Below are 18,753 nucleotides of genomic sequence, written 5' to 3'. Positions count from 1 at the left end.
TACTTGGCTGAAAACATATTTCACAGGGGGTACATCAATGAAAAAAGGTTGGGCCCCTAAAAGCCTTTTCCACATACCTCCCTGGGGCCTGCAAGAACTACCAAAGACCCTTTATCTCTGTAAATATGTGAGTAATTTGAGATATTCGACACCTACTTGATACACTCAGGTAGGTTGCCAAGCTCTGGGCTTGGAAAACAGAGGGGATCCAGATGAGAGAGGGACTAGTGGTCAACAACAGTATCACCTGGAAAATCTCCAGTCCCTCAGCAAAGATGAACAAGTGTTGCATGACATGCTTGCTCATGAAAACACTGCTGCACACTGTAACACATGCCCCACCCACACAACTGCCTCTGTCTGAAGGCTTGCAGGCTCTCGTGTTTTAGTGTGACCCATGTGCCAGTAAACATAAACCCTGTCTTTAGATAGACTTAGCTTGACATTGATTTAAATGGTTTTTTTGGGAAAGAACCTGGAACTTCTCAGCAGCCTGAAAAGTTTGACCTGCTTATTTTCAAGTTTGCAAGTCATAACATGTATAGTTAATTATCTAATTATCTACCACATATATTTTATTGCACAGCTAAAATAAAAACAAAAACAAATTGAATCCATTTCCAGGTAAATATGGACTAAGTTGTATTAATGCTAAGAATTAATGAACTTCCCTTTAGGAAGTAAAGGTTTAAAGGTTTGTTAATATAGTCCACAATATATCCCTCTCTGGTCTAAAACAACACAAGGTACTCATGTGGAAAAGCTTAAAGGAAAACTCCGGGGCATTTGAAGCGCAATCCCATTGCTAGAGGTTGTCAAATACTGATAGTAGGACACAGACAGGTGCAAATCTGCGCTCCCTGTGTGGAGATAGCGCTGTTTGGGCAGCCTGTCATGCGAGGCTAATACGTGGTGGCTAGGGGCAAGCGCTAACCCTTCCACGTAAAACAACAACTTGCACACTGCAGAAACGTCACACCACTTTATAAACCATCCGACAATAAAGTCACAAGCCTTACCATCAAAACCATATGCATGGTTCTCACATTACTGGCATAGGGACGTTACAAAACAACTTTATAAACAGCATGTCCCTCACCGGTTATTGGTTCGCTCGCACATGTGAAAGCCCAAAAGAGTCGATGGACGATAATCCCATATACAAAGCAATTAATCTTCTCTAGAAAAACTGCGTTCAAGTATTTAAAACATTACAATACATGCCCAGTAATAGTGTCTCAAAGTATGATTGTGATGTTTTCAGTAACATCAAACAGGTGATTTTGACTTTGCAGCTTTCACAGCTGCCAGGTGCTCTCTTCAGAACATACTTTGGTCTCTCGTTTTGGATGTGAACTAGAAAAATAATTGTTCCCATAACATGAATGAAAAATGGCCCTGCTGGTACGTCTGTTACTTTTTTGTCATCACTCTGCCACAGGTATAGCTCAATGAGTTCATCATTCTGTTAGCTACCAGGTAAAAAAAAAAAAATCAAACTTAAGTGTTCTCATGATACTAATTTACCTGGTGACATAAAAAATGGGACAAGTTTTAAATTAGAAGTCATACCAAGGGATAAAAAATGTCTTTGTTGCTCCTCCCCCAAAACTGACTGTTACTCAGTTGTGGAGAAGCAAAAATTGTCCTTTTTTAACTAAGTTAGATTAAATACACTACAAACAAAAAGAAACATGTCAATGTTTTGCATTAATTCAGCATTAATGCAAAACATTGGTATCAGGGTTTGAATTCTGAGTATTTCTTTTTTAAATCACTCGCAAGAAAATGAAATATCTTGCTTGGACAGGTCATGTGCAAAGTTGTTTGGACTAAGACACCCCTTAAGCTTCAGACTGGAATATTTTACCGGAGATAGAAACGTTCCCTTGGCACCTTGAACATAAAAGTGACAATACAGAATAGGGTATCTTGGTTGGTTGGTAGGTAGGGAGCTTGATTGATTGATAGAACCAATGAATACATTATATTTTTTCTTACCTCACTAAGTCTGCAGCATTGGTCCATATACTCCTCTAGACTCCCACGAGTAGCACTCTGCCTTAGAGGCTCTACATCTTTGCCGATCGTTACATCACATGTTTCTGTTGAGGATTGCTGCGTAGACCTCATATTTTCTGAGCAGGATCTTTCAGTCAAAGAAATGGTCTCTTCAGATTGTCCCAATTTCTCCCCATCTTCTTCAGGGAAACCTTCTGAAACCTCACTTTGGTCCATGACCTTACCTTTGTTCAATTCTACTGTCGTGGCTGAGGAACTGAATTCCTCTTTGTGTATGAACACATTGTCTTGAGTATCCACTGTTGTATTCAAACTATCATCCACTGAGTCCTTTGCCTTCTTAATCTTAGAGCTTGGTGAATTTAAACCCAGTCTATTAGGGAGACGATTAGGATCAGAGTTTAGGTTGCAGGAATCGCAAGATGACTCTCGACTGTGGACCACAAAGCTATGTTCTGAGCCGGTTGGGGTGGATGGAGAGTTTGCTCCACTGGGCATTTCCACTCCAGAGTCCTCTGACTCGAACTTGTACAACTTTGGGAGCTGAGAGTGTGAGAAAATGGAAGATAGGTAGTCTGAACCACACTCCTTCTGAGGCTGCGTTGACTTGTCTTGAAGATGGGAGTTTACCACAGAGGCTTTGGTGAGGTCCAAGATGTCCTGGTCAGAAACCGACCCTGTAGAAATAGTTGAGACAGAGTCGTCAGCCATCAGGAGCCTTTCATTTAAGTTTCTGAAGAGCTTCATTTTTGTCAGGACGACCCCTCTGTCCAGTACTGTATCTCTGTTTCCTTTTCCTGTAACAAAAATCAAGAAATACGCATTTACTTTAGTATTTTCTCATCCGATTTGTTGGCAGTATAGTACTATGAATAAGTGCAACACAATGAAAAACATTGTACGGTTTGACACCACTGTGAATGTTCATGGCTTTAATTATAATTGATGACCTGAAAAATGCAATGAGAAACTCAACATCATGTTTAGAAACAACTGTAGTCAAAGGAACCTCCACTGACTGCCAGCTGCATTTTTTGTGTCAAAGACCAAAAGACTCCCCCGCTTCCTGTTCATAATGTTTTCACACAGGCAGTAATGTCCTTGATAATACTCAAAGGAAATAAAAGACCTTGAAATACCTGAGTTAATCCAAAGTTCAGTGAAGCTTAGAGCTGCAAGAGTGTTGGTTTTTCTGACTGGAAGATTTTCTACTGTAACTAGATTATATAATGCTGGGCTAATGTTATATAAGTATAATTAATTTAAAGGGCATTTTAGGGTCAATATTTCATTCTGTAGAAGCACAGATATTCTATCTTTTTGTCACTATCAGTCAACTAATGCTGGAGTGGATTTATTTGTTTGAATTAAAATAGCATGCATGCACCATCTGCGATTTGATGCTTAAGTGAAACCCAAAGACTAGTCTTTAAAGCTGCGGTCGGCAACTTTTTTTTAGTCATATTAGCTTGAACTGTCATGGGATTCTGGAAGTAGAATATTAAATAGGCTGTTTAGGAAAAATAACGAAATCTGTAGCTCCCTCTGAAGCCTGTAATCATGCTTGCAAAAATCGAGCGCTCCCGGCTGTTTTTAACCAATCAAGTTAGGGTGGAGGAATCCTACCTGTCAATCACAGCTTGTGCACACGCTGCTGAGCGTGAGTCCAGAGAGTCTCTATTATGAGGAGAGGGAAAACTGGCGGCTATTTCCGGGTGGTACTGCACTCTAGGGCCGCCAACGAAGCAGTGCAGAGCACGCTGAACTCTATGGTGGTACTATGAAATCCACCTTAGATGCAGCCATTGCTTTTGATAGAATTTTTTATATTTTTTCATTTTAATGAAAGGCAGGATAAATTATCCTTTCAAACGGCACTTGGTTTGATTTTTTAGACTCACTAGATTTGTTTAAAATACACATTTATTGTCAGTATTGCATCCCGAGTGACGTCACACATGTGGCATCACTTTACGGCATGGTCAGTCCTAGCGCTGAGCTAGCAGAGAGGTGTTAGCTCAAATAGTTACAGATTTCAGCACAGCCCTTTTACATACTCTCTGACTAGCCTTTGGTTTAGCTTTGGTTGTTGTTAGCGGCACCAGGTTAGCACTCTGGCACAGTGGACGAGTGCCGTAAAGCAGCCGGTCGTAATCAGCCGTGCGTTCTTCAGATTCCGTTAGCTAGATGCTAGCGGATACTGACTCGCAAATGCCAGACCTGTAAGAAAACAGAAAGCTATAACTCCCAGGTTATTGTACTTTCGATATAAATCCACATCCCTCTGTCAGAAATCACAGTATTATTTTCAGGTTTCAGCCGCTAGCGGGGACATTTTTTGAGTTATTAGCGCCAGCCCTATGGAAAATGGTCATTCTGCACTCGCTCGCCAGCGCCCCCAGAGAAAATCAACTGAACTGCAGCCAAATTTTTTATAATGGGGCGAATAGGAAGTGGAACGGCTGTCTGTAAAAGGGCTGTGGTGAGTCTGCCCGCAGCTTGTGTGCGCTCACACTGGTGTGAACTCACGTGCACAACCTCGTCCACAGAGGGGGAGGGGTTTGGGGGGCGATTCGGAGCTTGTTAGAGGTTGGGGGAGGGACCTGAAAGTTGTATCAGTTCGAATTTTCCGACTTTATACTCGCAATTTTGAAAACCTGCCGACTGCAGCTTTAAATAATCCTCAATTATTTCACTCAAATACCACAGGACTAATATACAGAACTATTTCTCAGGGTCCCCTACCTGCATGTCCAGCTTTGATCTGAAGCTCCACTTATGACTATTACAGGGAGCAGTCATGTGTCTTTCTTGTCTTTTTTAGTCTGTGTAATTTGATATGTATCGCTGTCAGTCAAATTACATTCTTTCTTCCATGCTTAACTTTTCATTTTAAGACAAAACGGGTGGGATAAATTGTTTGTTCTGTCCCAAAGGAAAAGCAAAAATCCCAGTTATGCTTAGATGTCGCTTTGCCTGGCTGGTCACATACTTTAATATCATATGCACTTTAGATTAATCTAAGTACAGCCTCCAGATCACACCTTCACAGGAGCGGTGGGCACGTGACTTCCTGCACTGGGATTTGGAGATTTTATCAAGGAAAAAAAGAGATTAAAATTTATTTTAAGTGGTGATACTTTCATCCTCAATCTGTGGGGAACTTCAACTCCACTGTGGAAGCAAGAGTACTTTCAGGCAAATTTGTTCCAAAGTGGAGGTCAAACTTATTGGTGGTAGGCACAGAAAAGCAGATGTGTGTGTATGTGGGCACTCATTTCCCTCTGTGTGGTTTATTTGAAACAGGGGAAGATGTGACCCTGGAAGGTGGAAGGCAGAATGGTGTTGAATCATTCTCAAGTACATAGAAAGGTGTGGGATATTATTCAAAATTCACTTTTGATTATAACTTGAAACAAATGGAAATCACAAATTGGTCCACTGGTAATACACACAACATTCGCTCAGTAATTAAATAAGGTTACTTTGGATTCATGAAGACAAGCTGCAAGATTAATTTCAAGAAGATTTTTGGCCATATTCATCAAACCACCAACACACCTGTAATCCTTGAAAAAAAACCATTATTTTGACATGTTGATGTGAGCAGGTCTGACAAAACACTGATATAGTATACAGTGATACAGTGTTTGGTGGTACCATGTCAGTTTCTGAAAGCTCTGAGCCAGGTCTCTTCCTGTGTTAAACAAGGTCTGTGTTTTCTTACCTTGGTTCAACACAAACACAGAGAACTCAGACCTTTTAAAAAAACAACAGGAACTTTGTCTGTTTTTACACAGTGCTTATTTTTGTGTTCATGTTGGTTTAAATTTCACATTTCAGTCACATTTATTACATTTTCAAGATTTCTCTAAAAGCAGCACAATGGAGAACAACATTTTATATTCAACCAAAGGTATGTATATGTTTGTATTTATGTATTAACACTCATACTTGAACATGAAATTTTGTTGTCCATTATGCTGCTTCTAGATCAGGGGTCGGCAACCCCTCTTTAACACTCAAAGAGCCATTTGGTTTCCACGGAAAAGAAAACACTAAAATGAAGATATTGTTTTTTTTACCTTTACGCTTTGTATAAACAACTATAGTGTGTTGCTTACAAAATCCATGAAGTGCTACAGAGAAATTTTATTTATGTAATGAACACATTTTGAACATTTTGAACTTTTGAAGCCATTCTCGTCAGAGGTAAATGCAAATGAATCTGCCCAGGCATCATGAAATGTTCTATATTCTTCAGATATTTTTCTTTTCTCACATTTCTCCACACTTGGCCTACCTGGGGTTGAAAGTCTTGATAAATGCCCAGCGTTTTGGCGGGCATACCGGGCATATTCAGCGGGGGTGACGCATATTTTGAGCGACTAAAAATAATACATATAATTTTATTTTGATATTTCAAGATCACAATAATCTTCCAATTTAGAACTAAAATAAAAATAAAAAACTAACACAAATAAAATACACTTCAATTGGATACTTTTTCATTTATTTTCCCAAGCCACGCAGAGCTTGGGAATGAAGGATGAAAGAGCCGCATGCGGCTCCGGAGCCGGGGGTTGCCAACCCCTGTTCTACAAAAAACCTGAGAATCTTGAAATAGTTGAATGTTTTTCATTGTCACTTCATCAAATGTCCTATTGTTTTCCGACTGGCCTCACTGGTTCCTTTGAGCGAAACATTCATTGTGTATTTATGTCTATGGTGGCACAAATTAGTGTTTACTGTCTCTTACGTAATCTCTTTTAAAGTCAGAGTACTATACACTGATTTAGAATAACCTGTCTTGCAAACAGTGGTTATGACATATAAAGCACAACGAGTTTATCTCCCAGACTTATGGAATTCATGCCATTATTTAAAAAGAAAGATTTGTCTGGGATTTGCTGGTTTTCCCAGAGCTCTTACAATTGGAACATATCCTGCATAAATATGAATGTTTCCATGGGGCAGAGCACCACTTGTATTACATGTATTACACTGTTCTATGATCCGTGTAAAATAAACTTGAATTAACTGATTTAAATAACTGCCACAGTCAAGTGAGTACTCACAGAAACAAACAAATTAAATGTTATGGGGATACTTTTCACTTCTGAAGTTCTTTTCATGTGACCATGACCCATGCAAACCAAAAATTGATAGTTTTGAAGAAACAATGAGGACAAATGTATTAGACAGTAGCTACTTGAAACCTGTTGAAAAGCTCAGGACTGTGTTTGACTAAATTTTGAAATCGGCCTGCAACTGTTTTTCATTCATTCACGATTTCCAGGGCTAACTAGAATTACAATTCCAAGATGCAGTGGGACTGAGTATATCAAGCAAGTGAAAACCAAACTAACCTTAACACACCTGGTACTTCTTTCACCACCACCAATGGCTGTTTTGATCATAATTATTTGTTTGGTTGATTAATAACACATTTGTTTGTATGGGACGACGTCAGAACACAAATTTATATCCGTATCACTCGTACTTTAAAGAAAAATCACAGATCTAGCGATAGTTTGGTCATGTGACTAACTATTGCAAAAAATCAAAAGCTGTTAACATCTGCAACTGTTCAATAACTCCATAAATCTTTTTAATGTTTATTTTTACACAAGGGAAGGCTAGGGAAATGTTGTTTTAGATAAATAACTAAAGGCCAGTAGTGAACATTACGTTCAGTATGTTTGTTTGACTAAAACCGTAATCTTGCTCTGACCCTTGTAGGCACTAACTTTTGTGTCTCCACTTCAACCAATATTCAGACAAGGCTGCAAAGGGCCCCAGTCAAGAATGAGGCCCCAAAGGTTCGAGGACACTTTGATGCTTTTTTGTGTGTGTGTGTCATTGTTGAAGGATTTAAGGTATTTTCAGATCAAACAGTGAGTCACTGAACAGCCTGGAATCTTGATAATGTATGCATTGCATTGTACGTTTACAGACTTATGAATATCATTGAGCAAAATACTAACCAGACGATGTAGGTTAGTAGATCTGTCATTTCAGCTCTTTTGTATAACAAACAGCAACCATATTTTCCCTTTGTAGCATACAAACTGGAAAAACACCATTGACAATTTTCATTCAATTTGCAATGTATTATTTTTATATCATTCTATTTAGATTATATCTGACAATCCATGTCAGCATAATAATCAAATAAATGAAGGTACCATGCATCTTAAATTCACATTCAGTGCAAATTTTTTTTTTAAAAAGACAAACTCTTCCTCAGAGATAAGATTTGTCAACAATTGGTGCATTTCACAGTAGAGTTTGAAAGCTCTGATAAGCTTGATAAGCCCTATAATACAACAACTAATGCAATTTATTTAATTTTTTTAAGAGTGCAGTGGTGCAAAAACATATGGCACTGGCCACCAGAAATGTGAAAAAGTATGGTCAAATGAGTCATCCTTCATCTTATTCATGACTCCTACAGTAAGGGGATCAGATGGCTTTGTTATACTGTAAGGGTTTTATTGGTCTGTTTTGGGTCAATGTGTGACCCTGCAAGAACCAAATTTCATGAAAACCAATCAGAAATGATTATCTGTTTAGGTGCTGTATTTATGTTCTGTCTGCACCAGCCAAATACAAGGCACATATATCTAAAGCATCATCACAAGTGCAGTTAAAAAGAAAAGTCAGACCAGGTACTCTGCATAGACACTGAACTGTAGTCTTTGATGTAGATCATGTACCAAATAGTCCAATGGGAAAGTGATCCTCAGCAGTACCAAGCTGTATTAAATGCAGCTCTCAAAAGCTCATCTGCTGCCTTCGATTGTTCAACACATATTTTCTCAATTAGCAGCATTATCAACAAGCAGATGTGTTGTTAGTGACATAACAGCCCAATAATTAATTCCCACTAACCACGATTGTGACACTGCAAAAATGACATACAATTTGTGAAAGCCCATAAGTTAATTAAATGGCTTATTAGTGCTAGCCAGCAGAATATAATAATTATATTTATTTTTTTCTCCTCTTGAGACCAAATATTAGAAATGTTACTTCTGCCACACCATTCTAATTATTACGTGGAGAATTAGCTTTATTTTGTTACATAGGTTTTCAAAGCATGCCTGTTTTTGTGAAGCACCAGCAGACAATGAGAAGGCAAGCAAGTTAACTTTAATGACACGCTGAAGTCATCTGGCCGACTCAAGCGTGTAATCTGACTGCTTGCTATTGTGATACAATCCCCGTCTGTTCCTTAATCCTCTCCATGCAGTCATCGTCAGCTGTACAGGTGTTGCCCTGAACTAGTTGTCCTTATCCTTCACAAACAACGCAAACAGATATTCTATCCTGTAATTGTCCACACAGACTGACTCAGCCTATTTCCAGTCTCTGTGCCTGACTAAACCCGACAACATATCATTACAGACAGTTTGCCTCCCCCAGCCCATCCCCTACTCATCCTAAAGCCTGTTTTCTGTCCAAAAACATCCCTCAGCCATTTCCCATCGTATACATTTCACATTCCAGGTAGTGCTACTAGTCTCTTGCAAAGTCAGAATTTCCAGGACCAGTTAAAGTAGAGTAAGTAGCTTGTCTTGCAGTCTTCTTCTGAAGTATTGAGCTCAAACTCCAAAAAAAAAGCTCTAAGCTGCCCAGAGAGCTGGAAGGAAAACACAGCCTTCATCCTGGGCTTTACAGAGGCCAAGGTGTTGAGTTATTAAAAAACATGCCACTCGTACAAGATATTTTTTATCTAAACTGTCATTTTTTCAGCCTTGCTGAAGTGTGCTATCGAAATAATTTTTCCTTCCTTGCCTTCACTCACTTGACTAACACTTGGTGTCATTAAAGGTGAATTCCACCAATTTAACATAGCAAAGTCTGGGAAGCCTTGAAGAATATCAATGACTTAATGAATTAATGAATATAGGCTGTAGACCTACAGGCTAGATCATTAGCCTCTATGAGTATCAGCCACTGAAAACTCAAAAACAAAAACAAATCTCATTAAAAAAAAATGGGTTCAAGACCAACCAATATGATGAACCCTTTTCCTTTCTGAGTTACGTTCAGTCAAAAACAAAAGACCTTACTCACTTTTGTGACTTAATGGTTGGGTTAAGCAATAAAGTTAGTTACGGCTTGAAAATTCATGATTAGGGCTTAAATACATTCTTTTTTACAATGTGACCATCACCTTTGTGTCATGGTTGCTTTGGTTACATGTAAGTTTAATTACAATTCAGTTCAGTTTGTTTGTATAGCGCCAAATTACAACAAATGTCACCTCAAGGCACTTAAAAAATATAGTCCAATTCAAGCCAATTGGAGTTCAAATCATTGTAATCATAATTAATTTCAAAATAATCCAATTCCCTCATATAGAGCCAATTCAAAAACAATATGACAAAACTTTGTCACATTGATCATTATTAGGACTAAAATAAATGATCTTTACCATATGATTAAGTCACAAGACTAAGGATGTCATTTTTACAAATAACATGTAGTTGTTCTTGGACATAAGACAATCTCAATCACGGAGCAATGAGGCCAATGGAGGCACCAGGTTGAAAGAAGGTATTAAATAAACAGGATCATGTCTCTGCAGCATCCATTTTGATATCATGAATATGTTTCAGACAGCAGCTCCAGAGTTAATGATACATTAGAAAATGCAAGTTCTGCCACTGTGCCAGAGGACTTTGGATCAAAAGAATGTCTATGACCTGCAAGAAGTAGACTGATCGTTATTCTATCTGGAGTAACGGTTAGGACATCAGTAGCCCAGCTTAGCATGAAGACTGGAAGCAGGATGTAATAATGATCTGCCTTTCCCATGAGTAAAAATACATTTGTACTTCGATTAAAACACACTATTTGAATCACTAATTAATAGGGGTGGGACGATGTGCTTTGGTCACGATTCGATTGTATCACGATTCTAAGGCGCCGATTCGATTTCTATCACGATTCTTGATAATTGCGATTCTACAAGTATTGCGATTCAATATAATCAGTAATTGCAATTTTCTTCCTCCTTAAAAAACAAACAAGTTGAATCATACACTTCTAGAATGAATGTCGTTCCCATAAGCAATGCACATCAGTCTGTGTCAGTCATTCCAGCAGCTGACATTTATTTCAACTGAGACAAAAAGAGGCATTTTTTAAGTTTACAGTCACAAAATGAATTGAAATGTCCACACAGCACAAACGTGGGCTAGTTTTAACATAACTTAATGTGATGAATTGATGAAGTTTTTCTGGACACGGATATGACGTAATACAATTGATTCAGGGGAGAAAAATCGATTTTTAAAATCAGCCCATAAAAAAAAAAAGCAATACGCACAAGAATCGATTTTTTCGCCCACCCCTACTAATTAATTGATACAATCCTAACCCACAAAAGAGGAATATTCCTCAAGCATTTAGCCATCTTACAGATTTAGCCTTCCCCCTCACCAGCGGGCATGTGCACTCTGACTGCCTCTTAGTTGGAGTTAAGGGTTTGTGTGAAGTTCTTGGAAGTTTTTTAGGGTTGCACATGCAGATGTCTAAGCCCTCGAGCAAAACTGTTGGCCTCTTAGATACTGAGCACAGTCATAAACAAGCTGGGACGAGCCTGGTATTTTTACTGCCCAGATGGTTTGTGGGTCTGTCAGTAAGCATTTAGTGTGGTCATTGATCTTCAGGGGCTGCGTGAAAGAGATTTTAAGGAAGAAGCCAATAATTATTGAATGCTTCAGGAAAGAACGCCTGCTTAGTAAGACAAAATATTGTCTATTTAGATCAAATAATATTCCTTGGTTAATCAAACCTGCAATCATCTGTCTTTAATGAGGTCACAAACTGATTATAGTCAAACCACAACCCCTAAATCTTCTGCTAAACTTTAATGATCATGTAAGGCAAGGCAAGGCAAGATTCAAAGTGCTTTACAGATACATTAAAACAGTAGAAATAAAAAGCATGATTTAAATTTTAAACAAAAAAGAAAGAAAGAAGAACAATAGATAAAATCATATAAAATCAGTAGTTAAAATGGGATTAAGTTTTGAGCTTTATTCAAATGCAGCTGAAAATAGGTGTGTCTTCAACCTGGACTTAAACACACTGAGTGTTTCAGCTGATCTGAGGCTTTCTGGGAGTTTGTTCCAGACATGTGGAGCATAGAAGCTGAACCCAGCTACCTATTTCTGAAATACTGTCTGATAGTCTCAGTAATTATGCAATGTTAATATTATTTTAATCAAGTTCACACTATAGAGAATGTAGAATTCATAATAGGCTGTTACAGGTCATCTGAAATCTTACTTTAGAGTTTACAACTGTCACAAAGCTGATTCATAAAAATCCAGATATATGTACTCCAAGCACAAATATTCATAAGAATTCCCCTGAATTACATAGTTTATTAAGGGCTTCCATTCCAGAGTGTCACATGCATAGCCCACTTGCATCATTCTCCCCTGTGGTCTCATCTCTCAACACGTGGTGTAGCTGGGTTCTTGAGAGAAGTGTCCTCAAAACCTAAGGATGATACCCAGACTACTTCTAGTTATCAGTTAATGGGGCCTTCCAGCTCTGCTCTGTCCTATCAGAAACCATTAAGATAACACAAGAATGTGCAGAAGCACTGTAACACAAGTTAAAACTCCTTTGTATTATTTTCCTTTGTCAGTTTATGGTTCTCATCCCCTCAGAGTAAAGGCCATTGAACTTTTATCAATTTTCCCTGTCCAGGCACAAACAAGGTGTATACACACTGGGCATTTTTGTAGCAATTTACTGAAACTTTCAAGCCCTAACTGCTTTATTTTATTTGAATTAGTCAGATATGGACACATTTTGAAAGGACACTTGTTTTTTCTCATAGACCAAAGCGCTTTGCACTACATTCAACATTAAGCCTTCTACACCTACATTTGAAAGCGTTTGATTATATACATTAGGGGTGGGCGATATGGAAAAAATGTTGTATCACGATTTTTTTGCATAAAATCACGATTTCGATTTTTTATCACGATCTTCCATCCAAAAAAAAAAAAAAAAGAAAGACCAATTACAGTAGAGTTAAAGTCGACATGCTGAACCACAGAAGAGCTAAGGAGTAAAAGAAAGAATTTGGCAATCAACACATTGTAATTCAACTGTAAGCCAATTCAAGATGAAAAATCATGATTAAATTAATGACATCTGACACAGTGAGAGTGAAGCAACCGGAACTAGAAAAACGAACCACTGATGACAACTTGACTCCACCTGTTAGAAAGCCCATGTTGTTTGGTTATTTTCAGTTAAATACATTAACTACCTCCGCCAAGGAGGTTATGTGATCGCCCGAGTCTGTTGGTTGTCTGTCTGGATGTTCGTCTGTTCGTGCTGCAATCTTGCGACCTGCCACAAGGTGGCGCGACCTGGCGGAGGTCTGCACTCTCTGAGTGCATTTCTAGTTTATATTGTGTTTTACGGTGAGTTTTCATACGTCCAACGTTCGTGAACGCACCATAGACGTTCCGATGTTCCTGAATGTACCGCACCTGTGCTTGAGACGATGTCGCTGTAAAGTTTCGTTTCTGATGCAGCAGTGAACAGCTTGTAATTTTCCCTTTGCTGTTTTCACCTAACATTAGCCTGTACACCCTGGGTTTATTGTGTGTAAATGCCAGAAGAACCACAGCCACATAAATCCACCACAAACTGGACATCTGTATCCGTGTCTTTTAACGGGGACACACACTATACACCAGCATTAAAAAAAAATAATAATCATCATTGCGCTGATTGGCAAAGGCGATCTATACGGTTTCTCTAATTTGGTAGATCGCCTGCGATTCTCAACTCTTTCCCGCCAGTCACGATTTTATATCGTCAGATCGCGCACCCCTAATATACATACAGAGTTTTCTCTACCACACACACATTCAGAAACCAGTGAATACAGATGTCACTTAAGGGTTCAGCATCTTGTCAAGAACACGTCCCAAAGCTATGGACCACTGACAGGTGGGCAAAACTAGTTCCGGAGATGTAAGTTTAGGCTTTGAGGGAACAGAAAGAGAAAAATATCCAATAGATCTCCTCATTTTACATTGTAAAGGAAAACTTTTAATCAAGATGCCAGTCAAAAACATAGTATTACCAGTTTTGAGCCTTTGATATAACAGGAAGGGCAGAGGGATGAGATGGCATGGGTTACAGTTTCACTTAGAGCAACATTTTATAAAAGTTTAACAATGTCTAATTTTAATAACATGCAATTGCTCTTTATTTTTATTATTGTTGCCTGTAGCCAGACTATTTTTTCAGCATTGAGCTTTTATGTCATACATAGCCTTACCACATCTACAAAGTGTGTAATTTGTGACTCAGTGGTTTTCTTGTTTTCCAAAAATATCTGCCCTTATGCTTTATTGTCATGTTTAAAGTATTTGGTTTTAATGGGTTCTTGTGGGGAGTGGCGTTAATTAAGAGCAGGACAAAAATTATAAAGAAGCTCCATGGTAACCTTTTTTTCTCTATAGTGAAATGTGCACTCGTATATCTTGATATTATGATTTTAAAAGTTGTTTTCCTTTTCATGGAAGAGAGCCAGGAAGGTTTGGTATAACCTCTACTCAGCCACACCACAACTTCTTCTGAGCAAATCACTCAATCCTCCATATTAGTCAGAGGACAAAATAGACTCCCCTTTAGAAATGTCACATGTACTTCAGGCACTAATTCATTCTTCTCAGCAACTCAAATTCCTTATATCTGAGTAATGTCTGACAACTCCTCTCCGAGTAATCCAATCCATAACAGAACTCCACTGGATCTGTTTCTGTGTTGCAACTTTCAGGAACTATTCAAACTACACAAGATTTCGAAAAAGAAAAGAAAACGGACTAATTTCTTCTCAAGTTGTCTGTATTCTCATTTAACAAAAAGTATCGGATTCCAGCCAACTGTGTCAAGTTACATGTCAAAGAAAGGTTGTTATTTCTTACAGGGTCAGTTCCTTACAGAATCTACCACTTCCTCCCAAAATCTATACTGTGATAAAATAACAAGGGCACACTCAGAAGCTGCTCCCTGCTGATACACATTGTGTTATCTTAACAATGGCCTTTTCTCTCTACCCTAAGTAACAAGGCAAACATTGTGATGGCTGTCACACAGAATAAAGAGGCTCCCTCACAGCAGCAACAATGTGCATATTTATCTTCCCTCCCACTACAAAACAACTGTGGGATTTTCTCCTAGGCAGGTGTGGAGGCTCATACTGTAAATAAGCTGACAGTGATAGTTGAGCAAGGCTCAGGTCTGGAATGCAGAGCAACCTGATGCCAGGATTAGAAAAGGAAGGGGGTTGAGACAAGCAATACTCAATGTGTTGTTGCAAAGTCCATATAAGTTATGATTTGGTCTAAAGGCATCATATAGTGAGCTGTACCACCAACTGACTGCTGCTTAAGAAATGGTAACCTCTGTTTAGTCTTATACTGCATTCTGAAACTTACGCCAGTATGTTTATTATTACAGTGGGTCAGGTGACTGTGTGGGATTGAAGTCTTTTGCTTTTAGAAACTGTTGTCAAAGAAACTGATACTTTTAAGAGATTGAATAAATTTAGCTTTCACTTGATTAGATTTTCTACTTGAGCCATGAACTTTTTACCTACGCTAACGAATGCACACAATCATCAACACTTTAAGCCTCTTTCAGCTAATGTTGCTTTTTATCATGTTCGTTCTCCAGCAAAATGGTTTTTCAATTGCACATTTCACTGAACTGACGTGTTGCAGCAGAGGGCTGCTGTTTGCAAAACTGGTAAATATATTTTAAGTAGTGTGCGAGACCAAACCAGAGCTAAAGGAAAACTGAATAGCTGTCTGCTCACTCTCAGCCCCAATGTGTAGGGCTCTAACTGTCCAGTCAAAAACATTATTCTTCCCAGAAAATTGTGTTTTTATCAGAGGTTATGGTCCTCCAGAGACTGTTGTATCGTTAAATGCTAACTATTCTTATTGTAACAATCTACAAGATGTCTTTGGGAGCAGTATTTACAATCCCAGTAACAATGCAATGAGTTATGAGCATTTACGTGTTAAGATTTAGTGTAAAAGTGTGAAAGTTAACTTCTTGAACATGGATGTTCCTGAATAGACCCCAAATGAAAGCTTCTGTTAGCTCTTTTGTTTTGTTTTGAAAGCCCATGAGACCAAATAGCACCTACTAGTAATGCTGCCTCAAAGTGGTCCATGTAATTCATGCTAAATTAAATTCTTATTTTCCTATTCAAGAAATATTTGTTTACACATTATATTTATGACACATACAGAATTATAACTCTACTTTCCTTGAGAATTATAAATCAGTCTTGCTTTTCCATAAAGATGACATACCATCCAGTTCTCCTTTTAAAACAGACACATGGAACAGGAGATATAAACATGTGCTATCTTTCTTTTATATTTAGGAAACCGCAGCAGATGCGGTTTTTACAGTTCTCAGGTCAACTTAATTGAGAAAAGTTTTATGACAGCAAAATGAAGTATCAGATTTTATGAGGTGGTTTTGGAACCTCCTTAATGTTGTTTGTCTCTTACAAAGAAACTTTTACCTTCTGTCTGGGAACTAATTTAAAATCTCGATAGACTTGCGATGATTTCACTTGACTAACAATACATTAACTTACCATCCACATGTCCCTGTAAATTAGACTCAAACGGTGTTTCACACTTCTTCAACTCAGTACAAATGTCAGCCACCTATGGTGGTAAGCACAGCAGGGACCCACTGTTTACGGGAACGAATGCCTTGCAGATATCAAAGAGTGGAATGGCTCTAAGTGTCCAGAGGTGATCCTGGATTATGAGGAAATTTGTGGGGTGATAAGAGTCAGAAATACGAAATAAAACCCATCCTGTGATTGACATTTTAGTCTCCATCTAATCTCACAAAAGACATACTTGTGTTACAACTTGTACATATGCGAGTATGATTAAATGGCTGGTGGCCCTAATTTGTGAATATAGAAAGAGATCACTTTACCTTTCCTCCAAGGAGCCAGGATAGAGAAGGACTTTTGCCAGCTGATGACCAGCCCAGCCTTTTTCCTTTTCAAACTCATGTTGCTAAAATTTTCCAGATGTTCAGGAAAATTCTATTTAGAAACAAAAAAAGGAAAAAGGAAAAAGAAAAAGAACTTCCTCAGAGATATCTCATTGGGTTTTTAAGTAGATTATTCTGATTTCAAGTTCAGTTGTACAAAAAAAACACTGTTTAAGAAAGATTCTTTATGGATGCTGTCCTCAACACGCATCGTGACATCTGTGTCCACTTTCCCGTTGGACTTGTGGGGTGTTTGTAAGCGTGTGTGTGAATACAGCCAATTCCTCCAGCTGAGAAGAGTAAAGGGGTGGGACAGTCATGAGAGAAGGGGGAGGAGTAGCAGCCAGCAACGGGGGGAGAGGTGTAGTTGGAGGGAAAAGTCTAAGAAGGAATGAGATTTACTATCAGCCTGAAGGTGAACAGGGAATAGCAAGAGCTAGAACATGAATTGCTAAATTCTCATTTCACTTCTGTCAAAGCTTTCAACTTAAAACAGTTGTGTTATTACACATAGGTATCGCCTAGATCCTGCAACCAGAACAATTAAACGATAAAAGCAACATATTTTACTGAAGGTCTCCATAAACACACACACAATAATCAGACAAGGGGTGGCGCAGCGGTGCAGTGGTTATTACTGTCGCCACACAGAAAGAAATTTCTTGTTTTGAATCTTGGCTGAATCTCCTTAGTGTACTTTAGCATAGTCCAAAAATATTCATTATTGGACCCAGGAAAGGACAAAGGAAATTATATTCAAGTGGCATTCACTTACCAACTTCATGGAATGTAGAAATATTTAAGACAACCTAAAATATATCAACAGCAACTCACAAAAAAAGAAAAGTGTCTAGAGAGGCAAAGAAAGGATGTTTCGGGATTAGGTATAAAATAACCATTTACCTCAGGTTTAGGCTGTGTTATGAGCGTACACTTATTTGATCACTACATTACATTACATTACATTACGGTCATTTTGCAGACGCTTTTATTCAAAGCGACTTACAATAAGTGTGTTCCACATCGGTAGGCAAAATAAATCATAAGGGCATTTCCTTCCGAAAACCAAACAGCTAAGAGCATAACTAGTGCTAGAGTAAGTGCGGTAAGTTAGGTACCTAGACAAATGGGAAGACAATGTAGAAAACAAAGACAATTTAGGAAACAAATAAGTGCGTAAGGAGCTAGGACGAAGCAGGTGATGTCCTAAGAGGGCGGATCTGGGTAGTGTTTCCTGAAGAGATGGGTTTTCAGCCTGCTGCGAAAGATGGGCAGCGACTCAGCTGTCCTGACATCAGTCGGGAGAACGTTCCACCATCGGGGTGCCAGAACAGAGAAAAGCTGTGACCGTGTCGATCGTGCGCAGGGACCGCTGAGTGACGGGGCAGCCAGCCACCTGGAGGCCGCAGAGCCAAGTGGTCGGGCGGGGGTGTAGGGCTTTGATCATAGCCTGGAGGTATGAAGAAGCTGTTCCTTACACTGCCCTTTAGGCCAGCACCAGAGTCTTAAACTGGATGCGAGCAGCTACAGGGAGCCAGTGTAGAGAGCGGAGAAGGGGAGTCGTGTGGGAGAACTTTGGGAGGTTGAACACCAGACGAGCAGCAGCTTTCTGAACAAGCTCTAGAGGTCTGAAACTTTCCCATC

General features: G+C 38.9%; 1 protein-coding gene across 1 annotated transcript in view; it reads right to left on the bottom strand.

The window, feature by feature from the left end:
* The window catches only part of LOC142397977 (uncharacterized), a 45,767-nt gene extending 28,404 nt beyond the window's left edge, over positions 1 to 17,363 (bottom strand). The window contains exons 1-2 of the mRNA XM_075481853.1: positions 17,050 to 17,363; positions 2,002 to 2,819 (exon numbers count right to left, since the gene is read on the bottom strand). Coding sequence (XP_075337968.1) covers positions 2,002 to 2,819; positions 17,050 to 17,128 — 897 coding nt within the window. The 5' untranslated portion in view covers positions 17,129 to 17,363. The remainder of the gene's footprint in view (positions 1 to 2,001; positions 2,820 to 17,049) is intronic.
* Positions 17,364 to 18,753: the final 1,390 nt, after the last annotated feature.

Source organism: Odontesthes bonariensis, chromosome 2 (assembly GCF_027942865.1).
Source record: "Odontesthes bonariensis isolate fOdoBon6 chromosome 2, fOdoBon6.hap1, whole genome shotgun sequence".
NCBI classification, from domain to species: domain Eukaryota; kingdom Metazoa; phylum Chordata; class Actinopteri; order Atheriniformes; family Atherinopsidae; genus Odontesthes; species Odontesthes bonariensis.
Note: the sequence above shows the minus strand (reverse complement) of the source record. Positions and strands in the feature narration are given on the sequence as shown.